Source organism: Lottia gigantea (assembly GCF_000327385.1).
Source record: "Lottia gigantea unplaced genomic scaffold LOTGIsca_197, whole genome shotgun sequence".
Lineage (NCBI taxonomy): Eukaryota > Metazoa > Mollusca > Gastropoda > Lottiidae > Lottia > Lottia gigantea.
In genome coordinates this window covers 40,651-52,385 of record NW_008708388.1, presented here as the reverse complement: position 1 = coordinate 52,385, position 11,735 = coordinate 40,651, and the positions used below count along the sequence as shown (strand labels likewise).

At 39.0% G+C, this 11,735-nt stretch overlaps 3 protein-coding genes across 3 annotated transcripts; 2 read left to right on the top strand and 1 right to left on the bottom strand.

The window, feature by feature from the left end:
• Positions 1-3,843: 3,843 nt before the first annotated feature.
• On the bottom strand, positions 3,844-4,122 carry LOTGIDRAFT_60011 (hypothetical protein; the record flags this gene model as incomplete). The annotated part of the gene is made up of 2 exons (XM_009053040.1): positions 3,844-3,883; positions 3,917-4,122. Coding segments are annotated over 2 exons (246 nt in total), but the record flags the coding sequence as incomplete, so codon positions are not given.
• A 1,232-nt stretch (positions 4,123-5,354) lies between these two features.
• Positions 5,355-6,558, top strand: LOTGIDRAFT_174454 (hypothetical protein; the record flags this gene model as incomplete). Its single annotated transcript, XM_009053039.1, has 2 exons — positions 5,355-5,449; positions 5,784-6,558. 2 exons carry the CDS (start codon positions 5,355-5,357, stop codon positions 6,556-6,558), a joined length of 870 nt encoding a protein of 289 aa, XP_009051287.1.
• Positions 6,559-9,724: 3,166 nt separating this feature from the next.
• LOTGIDRAFT_174453 (hypothetical protein) lies at positions 9,725-10,862 on the top strand (the record flags this gene model as incomplete). Its single annotated transcript, XM_009053038.1, has 2 exons — positions 9,725-9,823; positions 10,242-10,862. 2 exons carry the CDS (start codon positions 9,725-9,727, stop codon positions 10,860-10,862), a joined length of 720 nt encoding a protein of 239 aa, XP_009051286.1.
• Between the last annotated feature and the right edge of the window lie 873 nt (positions 10,863-11,735).

The window sequence follows — 11,735 nt, the reverse complement described above, 5'->3', positions numbered from 1 at the left end:
GTAGATTATAAAAATGAAAACCCGAAGAAAATCGATGCAAAAATACGCCTTCTAGAGCCGATTTTCGACTTTTTGCACATGTTGAACTGTGGCAATTCCAGTTTTGCAAAAATGTTCCAATATATATTTAAGGAACACGTTGCCACTACAGAAGGTCTAGAGAAGTTGAATGGTTGCTGCAACTACTGCAGTTTAAGCTCAGGAAGGTGTGTAAATTTCGAAAAAAAAAAAAAAAAAAAAAAAAAAAAAAAAAAAAGAATGGACATTTCGATAACAAACTGGGACTTTGCTGAAAGCAAAGTCCCACAAAAATTAAGTATTATTTACACATGCAGTAAGCACTATACAAAACTACAACTAGAAGCTATTACATGGAAATAACACACACAAGTTCACAGCCATTTAAAATCACTACCTTGACAGATGTTTAAAAAGGCATAAGTAATTAACTGAGCCTATAAATCATGTTCAAAGGCTTAGAAATGGCTATAAATGTTACTAAAAGCTCAGTTGAAATACTTCAGACTTGTTAGAAATTTGACTCATTAAGTCGAGGAAGTGATTTAAAATGGCTGTGAACTACTGTGTGTTATTTCCATGCAAGAACCATGTGTAGATGGAGATAAATAAGATAAAGACTGTAGTCTCTATTCTATTCACAAACAATTATTGACACATTTTACTAAGTCAATGGCAATAGTTCAAAAAATGTTCATCAAAATTGTCAAATCCAAACTTGATCAAGATTTCATCAATGTAAATGATCACACCACATTTCATTAAAATCAGATAAAAACTGTAGTCTCTATTCTGTTCACAAACAAAATTTTCCCACGTCAAGGGCAATAATTCAAAAGATGTTCATCAAAATCGTCAAATTCGAACTTGACCGTGATTTCATCAATATAAATGATCACATCAAATTTCATTAAAATCAGATAAAAATAGCGATGCAATCGTAATACGCCCAAACATTTGTAATGGCAGCTAATTTGTCCTTTTTTATTCAAGTGGGATTAATTTAACATGTCAAGTTTCATTTAATCCATATAGAATTGAATATTTTGAGTGGCAGCAAGTGGCAAATCTTTGTGTTAAGACAGTTAAATATTTACGGACAGACAGGCAGACGGACGGACAGACAAACAGACAAGGGCGACGGCTATATAGGGTTTATCCGTGGGTGATGACAAACACTCACACCAAGTTTCGTCAAAATCCATCAAGAAACCAGCTCTCTATCGTGTCCACACTCTATCATGTCCACAAACAATTCAAGAACAAGGGCAATAACTCATAGTAAATATTTTTAGATTCGTCTGATTTTCAATAGGGTTCATCCATCCATCAAGAAACCAGCTCTCCATCGTGTCCACAAACAATTGTGGACAAACAGACAGACAGAGGCGACGACTATATACGCCCACATTAATGTAATGTGGGCAAATGATTAATTAGGGAGATCCAAATCTGGAAACAAAGTTTTTGACAGCCTCTGCTTTATCTGGATGGTCATATTGAGCTGCGAGTGGTGGTGGAACATGGACTGCTTCAGGCTCGTCTGTAATACTTCCATCTAAACACGCTTGACAGACCTCTTCCAACAACCGATCGACATAAACTGGAAGAATATAATTTACGATATGTATACTAGTGTCTAGTTCTATATTTACTGAAAAGATCTAATAAAATATTAAAGGGATTATAAAGAGATGTTCGGGGACACAAATAGCATCAATTTCCACCATTCCAACTTTTATTCAGACATCTGTTGTTCCTGCAATTTGACTTAACTAATCGTTTCATGACGTCACTGAATCACTATGTGATAAGCAAATTAAAGGATTACAAGTCAAAATAATTTCTGTACAATTTGGTTGCTATGAAACCTACCATATGTTGGGTCTTGGAGCACTCTTCTTGTTACACATCCACCTCAACAATCGATCGCCACTTTGCCAATATTAGGTCTCCTTCACCAACTGTAGTGGACGTCTCACACCAGTACATGTGATTGGTAACACTGTGTATCCAAGGACGAATGATGGCACAGTCACGTTCCTGGGAAGCCGCCAGAAGTTTCTTGGCCAAACCTGTCAAAAATATTTTTAATGATCTATAGAGATGATTTTTAATGAACTAACTCACTGCAGAAAATGCTTTAGCTGTTTACAAATCTGTATTGTTATTTCAACTATCAACTATTAACAAACAAACAAATGCAAATGGAATGAGCAAGTAACCTTATTATACATTTATTTTCTAAAATATATAATATAACTACTGTAAACCCACAAAATTTCTCCGCCACTAACTAAGCATTCTCATTATGCTTCAAATCCACCCTCTAACAATACAAAAACAAGATTTCTATTTAATGAAATATGGCTCTATAAATATGGTTTCATGGATGACAAAAAAGAAACAGAATGCAAAGTTTACCTTTTGCAAAATGGCAAAGGTGGCGAAAAAAATGTACGAACAGACATGGTTACAACATTCATATGGTTCATGACTCTTAAAAACTTGCTGGCTGTGGCACCAGCAAAGAGAATTGATGCCGAAAACAGTATATTGCCAGCAGGCATATTCCCGAGAAGGGGCTGGCTGTTCCAGGATGAAATCTTAAGACAGAATAGTCATTTCACAGTAACAGTCAGTAAACTACCAGTTGTCTTATGAGACCTTGTCATATCCATTGAACCACACTCAGGGCAGTGGCACCATAACAACAACTTCAGCAGACATGCAAGGAAAATGATGAACTTAGGCTCCTTGTCTGCAGGCTGTTGTGGTTGCTGTTCTTCTTCTGTATCCATTTCCTCTTCAGATGACTCAGGGGAGCTTGGAGGGATGTACCCTGGTGATGAAGGAGTTTCACATTCATCATCAGAAGATGCACGGGAGGTACATAACTCCTTTGGAGTAGCCAGGAGCTGACACTGAATTCCTGTATCCACCATCTGTGGCTTTATTGTCTGAGTGCCTGTCATAAAAAAATATATGGAAATATTTAATCACTGAATCAATACAATTCAAAATTAATGTCTTATATCCTGCATTAACTAAGAAAAAAAATTAATAATTCACATGTGGACCTGTGATATTTTGTCTCTCAAATAATAGAGCAGATTACAATATTCAAATTAATTAATCGTTCATATAAGCTTACATGCATGCATTATATATTAATTAAATCATATGTTGCAATAAAAGCTTATACAGTATGTTTCACAATTACATCAAAAAAAAGATATGGAAGTTCATAATATGGTACCTTTTCTCAAGCCTGGAATTGTTGTCTGGACACGGATACTTCTGTAGTTGTTGCGTCTCATCTTCTCTGTCTGACATCCAGTAGTCTGAGTAGAGTGTCCATTACATGGCATCAAGGAAACATTAGTATCGGGACTCACTGGGACTTCATTTGAATGTGGCTCTGTAGGTACAGGCATTAAGATCTTTTCCAACACCTAAAATTTCAATAAACGAGGCTTTATTTTCCTACTCCACACACACATCCATGCTTACTTTTACTTTAGTTACATACTAATATTAATAAAAAATAGGGGAAATAGTGCCAACAGACCCAAATAGGACCAAAAGTAAACAAAGTGGTTTAATTATCTCTGATAATAGGCTAAATTAACATATACAATGCCGATTAAGATCTATGCCTAGTTTGAAATGCTATGAAATTGTTTATATTGGTCTTACGTGAAAAAAAAAACCAATAGGCCTAATAATAATTCTTACTCTGGCTTTTGCCCTCTTTTCAAAAGCTCCACGAATACGCTTTTTTGGCACTGGAACATCGTCCTGACTATCTCTGGGCTTTCGGAAGAATATGGTTGGGACGGCATCTGGTTTTAAAACCCGCTTCCTAGTCATATGGATTCCAATTTCAGACATAAACATCGGCCTACTGTCAAAACAATCTTCGTTAAAATGGACGCTGCAAATGTTGCTCCATTTCGTAGCAGACCAGTCAACACGAGTATTTTGAACATTTTTCTCCCAAATTCTTCTTAATTTTGGTTCACTAGGGAACAGGTGAATGCTGATGTTCAAATACTCAACCTTTTCATTGGAACAACCACCTACAACACACCTCCTAGGCATTTTTACTAAATTTTTAAATGTACTTTCCGCGTTCACAAGCGTAAGAAAGCAAGGTGGCGTTACCACAGTGACGTCACATCTGCCTTCTCCACTTTCTCTCAACTATTGATCGTGGAATTTCTCGCGGGAATATTTAAAACGACAACTACGTAGTTATTAGCTATTTATTTATCATATTTCTTGTACCTTTTGTTAAAGGTTCGCATACATAATTGATTTTACGCGAATAGTCTGTTGAATGTCGGCTTCTCTTTAATTCCTACCAACACCTTTATTCTTTTATTCAACCGACCTGATTTACCATCTGAAATCAAAGTAGGATACCTTAATATCAAAGTATCGCCGTATATACCAAATCCTCTCAGATGTTACAACTGTCAACGCTTCGGGCATGGAACTCGAACTTGTAAGAGTTCGATTCGATGTGCGCGTTGCGGTCAGTCTGGGCATGACAACACGGATTGCACCGAAGCTCCTTGTTGTTGCAATTGCAATGGAAAGCATGTTGCCTTTTCCAAAGACCGTCCAAAGTGGCAAACTGAAAAAAAAATTAATAAAATTAAAATTGAAAGCAAAATATCGTATCCCGAAGCGAGGAAGGTTGTAGAAGGTGCAACTCCATCTACTCCTTCCGGAAAGACTTTTGCTAATGTCGTTAAGGCTTCTACCAAATCGGTCGAATGCCAAACCGACATCACTTGGCTAACACGGTTACCAGTAGCGTCTCCGGTCCTATTACCAACTATTCCTAAGGCAACACCATCTACATCATCCCCTATACTCAGGCTTCTCAGACTGAGAAGTCAGTAGCTGATGATAGTAGTTTAAGTCTACCAGCTAAAGACGTTCAGCCAAAAGGGACTGGTAAGCAGTCCAGACATAAGCAAACTGAAAGTCTTTCTAAAAATGACAAGTCCGGCAAAAAAAAATGGATCCTCCTCCAAAAAGGGAGGAAGAGATCTTTTGAAGTCTGCCATATCTGATAGTATAGATATGGAGGCTTCCGAGGTTGATGTGGAAGTTCTCAACCCCCCTTACCGCAAACCACCCTGACAATGCATCAAAAAAATATATAATACAATGGAATTGCCGAGGTTTAAGTCATAATCTTAATGAAGTTCAGGTATTAATGCAACAATACAATCCATTGGCTATTTGTCTGCAAGAGACTTTCCCCAAGCTAACGGATTTGCGTTTAGTGCCATTTAAACATTTTGTTTCCTATCACCATTATGGCACTGGTGATGATAAGGTCTCGGGTGGTGTTTCTATTATTGTCAATAGGAATGTCGCCCAGTCCGAAATCACACTCAATTCTCCTCTACAGGTAATAGCCGTGCGAGTTACACTCTACGTGCCTATTACCATTTTTTCCATCTACTTACCACCTAGCTTATCATTGAACCCGAGATAATTGGATGACCTTATTGCCCAGCTTCCTTCTCCTTACATTATGTTAGGAGATTTCAATGGTCACCATTCTTTCTGGGGTAGCTCCGATGATAATAACAGAGGAAAATTATTAGCTGACTTCATTTATGACAATGATCTTTGAATCTTTAATGACGAATCGCCTACGCATTTCTGCTCACAAAACAAAACTTTTTCTCATCTGATCTGACAATTATCTCTCCATCTTTGTTCCAAGATATTTCTTGGAGTGTCCACGACGATCTCTGCCACAGTGATCATTATCCTGTAATTCTATGGAATAATGGTCCTTCACCTGTACACAGGCCACAAAGATGGAAACTCTCCAAAGCTAATTGGCCTCTCTTTGAGGCTCTTTGCATTTCTTCTTTTCCTCAAGATGATCTAGATGAGGCAGAAGACCCGATGGAATTATTTACCACCATCTTACAAGATGTATCGGGTCGGGCGATTCGTAAAACCTCGGCAACTCCAAAACGATTCAATAAACCATGGTTTAACGAAGACTGTAAGACAGCACTGAAAGAACGTAATCGTGCTCTACGACTCCTTGAACGTTCTCCTACTGATAACAATGTGGCCTCTTTTCGCATTGCACGGGCGAAAGCCAGAAGGACTATCCGCCAAGCAAAGAGGTCGTCATGGCAGGAGTACGTTTCAAGGATCAACAGTCGTACGTCTTCTAAATCAGTCTGGGATAGGATTCGTAGGATCAAGTGTAAAGCGGATACAATATCTGTGAACCATCTAGAAATAGACAGTTCAACTCTCACCACTCTTCCAGATATTGCTAATTCCTTGGGCCACACTTTTTCGTATAATTCTTCCTCTAACTTTTCCTCGGATGCTTTTCGGAGAGTCAAACTCCGGGAAGAGAGGAAAAAACTTAATTTTACATCAAAAAACGAGGAATATTATAATGATATATTTAAGATCTCCGAATTAAAGTTTTCTCTGAAACAGGCTCATGATACAGCTACTGGACCTGATGATATACATTATTAGATCCTCAAACATCTCCCTTACCCAACATTAAAAATACTTTTATGTATATTCAACCAGATTTGGGATGACGGCGTATTTCCTCCATCTTGGAGGATCGCTACCATTGTACCCATTCCTAAACCTGGTAAAGATCCTACGAATCCTAATTACTGCCCTATTGCATTAACCAGCTGCATTTGTAAAACCATGGAACGAATGATCAATCGAAGGCTCGTTTGACACCTTGAGTCAAACAATCTTCTTACCAACCTCCAATGTGGATTTCGGTCCCAAAGGAGTACTCTTGATCATCTCGTTATATTTGAATCGTTTGTCAGGGATGCCTTCATCCAAAATAAACATCTTGTAGCCATATTCTTTGATTTGGAGAAGGCTTATGACACCACTTGGAGATATAGCATTCTTCGTGATCTCTTTGACTTCGGTCTCAGAGGAAGATTGCCATTATTCATCTCCAATTTCCTACATGGTAGGACGTTTAAGGTTCGACTTGGCTCCATTGTTCAGATCCTTTTCCCCAGGATAATGGAGTTCCACAGGGTAGCATATTATCCGTTACCCTGTTCTCTATTAAAATTAATTCCATCACGTCGTGCCTTAGAGACGGGGGGTTGATGGCTCTCTGTATGTTGATGACTTTCAAATGTGTTATGGCTCTACAAACATGCAGACGATTTAGCGTCAGTTGCAACTTTGCTTAAACAACTTACAGCAATGGGCAACTGAGAATGGATTTATGTTTTCGAAATCCAAGACCGTCTGCATGCATTTCTGTAAACGAAGAGGATTGCACCTAGATCCAGAACTAAAGCTGGATGGTGCTGATATTCCTGCTGTGCGGGAATTTAAATTTTTGGGACTGCAAGCTTTCTTTTCGTCCCCATTTTAAAATCCTCAAGAACAAATGTCTGAAAGCTCTCAACATACTGAGAGTCTTATCCAATACTGACTGGGGAGCCGACCGAAAGGTCCTCCTCCGATTGTATCGAGCTTTGGTTCGTTCCAAGCTCGACTATGGGTGTCAGGTGTATGGATCAGCTCGTTCATCCTATATCAAAGAGCTTGATACCATACACCATCAAGGACTTAGAATCAGTTTAGGTGCGTTTCGCACTACTCCAGTTGAAAGTCTGTACGTCGAGGCTAATGAGCCCTCATTGTACGACAGACGTGACAGGCTTTCATTGCAGTGCGCTATCAAGATAGCATCATTGCCACAACATCCTGCTTACTGCCCCGTATTTAGACCTTACTTTGAACACCTGTACGAGGCAAAGCCTCGTGCTGTTTCTTCTTTTGGAGTCCGCATTCAACCCCTTATGTCCGTGAGCGGCTGGTATAAGCCACGACAGTATTGTGGACTTTGCCATGACCACTATTCCACCTTGGTCAATTGCTCCACTCCAAATAGACTTTAGTCTAACAAGCAACAAGAAGTCACAGACAAGCTCTGTTTTCTTCAAGTCTAAATTTCTTGAACTAAGGTCTAAATATGGGGATTTTGCTCCTTTCTATACAGATGGGTCTAAGGATGGTGATAAGGTAGCAGCCGCTACAGTTACACCATCCGAAGTTCTATCTGTAGCTCTTCCACCAGCAGCCTCAATATTTACTGCAGAACTCATTGCCATTTTACAGGCACTTGAGTTTTTTCAGTCGTCTACATCATTAAAAAATGTTTTATATTTTCTGATTCTTTGTTCTCATTACAAGCTATTAATAACATCCAGCTTGTACACCCAATAATCGGGGATATATACAAGCTCTCCTATACATTGTCCTTTGTTGGCTCCCCAGTCACATGGATATACGGGGGAATGACATGGCAGATGCGGCGGCTAAGGCTGCTTTGTCACTGCCTGCTTCCCCCTTTTCTTTGCCTTTCACCGATTTTAAAGGTCATTTATTCAACATCGATGGCAGCAAAGATGGGATGCTGCAGACACTAACAAGCTTCATGCCATTAAGCCTCTCCTAGGAGACTGGCCCTCCTCCTATTGTGCCAACAGGAGAAATGAAGTTGTTTTATGTCGCTCTCGTCTTGGACATACTCACCTCACCAACTGTTATTTGCTTAAGCGAGAGCCTCAACCAGTCTGTGAGCACTGCCAGATCCGCCTGACAGTGAAACACATTCTGATTGAGTGTAAGCATCTCAAACCTATAGGATCACAGCACTACCGTGCTGTTTCTTTATTTCAGCTTTTTGCGCAACCTTCTCTTTATGAGAAGGTTGTGGCTTTTTTAAAACAAGCAGGTCTTTATTTTAAATTTTAAATAGATTAGTCATTGTTTGTTTTAAATATTTTGTTAGTTTTTAATACCACCATGTGGTGTATTACCTGTGATATTGTTTTTAGTGTTTTTTGTAGTCAATAATGACTTTTTCTGTGATATGGTTTTTATCGTCTTTTTTTGTTGTCACTATGTGACCTATTAATAGGTGTTTTTATTGTTTTAGTTTTTTTATTATTTTAACATATTCTGGAGCTATATAGCCCGTTTGGCTGATGCTCCTTAATGCATTTCATTTCATTTCTCATGGCAATCAGGTTTGGCAGACAGATAGTCATATTGTTTCTGTTTGAGATAACTAGTTTTGACTAAATCGGCAAGAATATTGCTAATCATATTAGCAGTTTCTTTGAAAATCGGTTAAATGGCATAATGTTTAGGATTATTCAGTTGATTCTCTGCTTCTGAAACGTGATTCAGAATGACACAACATGAACATTTTTAATAACAATGCTTTCGTCTTTCTTAAGTAAGTTTAACGCTTCACGTTCCACTCGTGTGAGATTAGGCTTTTCGTGTGTTATGGAAAGGTTCGCTGTTTAGCTATTCATACTCGCAAATGCTTTCAATATTTCAGGATGGAAGGCGGCCTGAGGAGTGTCCACGTGGATTTAGGAATAAACATTGTTCTAGCACCACGTGGGGGTGGTTTTGAAAAAAATATGTGCAGCTAAGATTTCGTTGAAATCGTTCAATGGATGGTCGGAGATAATTTAAGTTGGCTATCTTCGGTGTCGGAATAAACTTAAGTCCACGGTCTAAGATTGAATGCTGAAGGGGTGTGATAATTTTGCGGCTCAAGTCAACAGTTGGGCCTAGCGGTGGCCTCTCAGTATTTTTATCCCCAATAATTAGTTTACAGATTTACTCGATGCTTGAAGCTGGTGTATCCAAAACAAATAGATACTGTTTGCTGTTTCAGGAGACAAATGAAGATTATCAACTGGTTCGAATTCTTCTTCGTAGGGTGGTAAGATTGTTGCGCTGTTGATATTGGACTCCATCATCATGTTGTTGAGGGTGCTGAGGTTCTGTTGTGCTTTCTTTGAGATTTTATTTGAGATGGGGGTACATGTGAAGAGGATCTTAGAGTTTGGGAAGGTTTTGTTGGCTGTAGCGATTAATTTCTGGGCTGGGCTTTGGTAGCTTATATGCACGAGAAGCAAATGTAAAAATCCTAACATATATAATATATACATAAAAAAAATATATAAATATATATAAGATGAAATAAAATATACCAAAGTCAAAATAAATTGTCTGATCTGGCCTGGCACAGACAGTATTAGATTTCGGGGAAGGGAGGGTTTGATTCTCCCAAATGTTTTATTTGATGTGGAACGAAAACAACCAAAGTTACAAAGTTGAATTGATCAAAGCCTATTTAGAAGTACCTTTTGTTACGCTGGCGCCATCGACGTACACACGCATTGCCGTCGAACAACGCCAAATATTCACTCAAAGGAGTCGTCGTCAAAGACATCGGCATACTCAGTCGTCGACGTTTTTACGTCTTGGATAATTTATTCATCAACGATTCTTACGACGGCAATTCCACCAAGAATCCATTCAAGTTTCACCATCATCGACTAGAATACATCAAACTGATGAAAAATGGTGATGTGTTGGACGAATATTTCATGGATGTCACAAACCAACAAGCCACAGCTCCGTATTTAGATTTGATGAAAAGAGTAGGAGTGCTCAACGACAACGAAGATTTGGATTTCTCTGACAACGAATATATTATAGGCTACACTCTTTTTGGTTTTGATTTGACCAATGACCACGGAGCAGATCAAGTCAATTTTCATCCCAAGTCGTCTGGAAGTTTGTCTTTGGACTTGAGATTCGAAAACGCCCTACCGAATCCACTCAATCTGCTTATGTTTGCTGAATACGACAATGTCTTGGAAATCGACGTCAACCGTCAAATTTTGGTGGATGGTAAAGCTCTGAAGTGTCACATTCCTGAACAATTCGGGGGAGTTTTGTCTAGAAATCAATAACAAGAAGCGAAACCAAAAAACTATCCTGAAGTATACGTTGTCAACACCGATGACGAAGACCAGCCTGGAAAACATTGGACTGTGTTTGTGTGCGAAGAAAACCACTGTGATTTCTTTGATTCGTACGGATGTCCCACAGAACTGTTTGGAAAAGATTTTGCCGACTCTGCTCAATGCCAAGGACCGGTACGGCACAACTCCCAATGGATTCAAGGACTCCAAAGCGATGTATGTGGCCATTATTGTCTGTTTTACCTGTGTGGTAGATTCCACGTACCCACGCCACATGCTATGTCGGTGTTTAAATCGAATCTGACAGAAAACGATCGTTTAGTGCATGCTAGGACCCATGACCATTTTCCTTGTTTAAGATTTGAGGAAGGTCAAACATGTCGAAGATTTACGTTGTAGTTAAATTCTTTAGTTTTTGTTCATTGTTAATTGTTAATTACATTGTTCTGGTGTTATTTGATCAAACATAAAAAAAAATACCACGTGGTTTTTTTTCCAATCAAAAGACCTTTCAGGTATGAGGCCGATAAAATCAAGACCATTTGTCTAAGGCCATTCATTTGCACCATGGCAGCCGAACCCAAGTTGTGCAACTTATGTAAGTGGATGACAGTCCTATAAAGATTTTTTTCTCGTAATGGTAAAACAGTCGTCACCACACCAGATGACATCTACCTTTTTGAAGAGTCGGCGATGAACGAATGTCAGACGCCTCGACGGAGGAGAATCGCTCCCGAGCTCTTAGCTAGCGTCCGTTAAAGGCTCCGTCAAATCTAATTACAAAAACAGCCCTTCTGAGGGCTACCTAATCAAATTAAAAGAGTCCCCCCCCCCCCCCACCCCCCTTTGTACCCTGATATC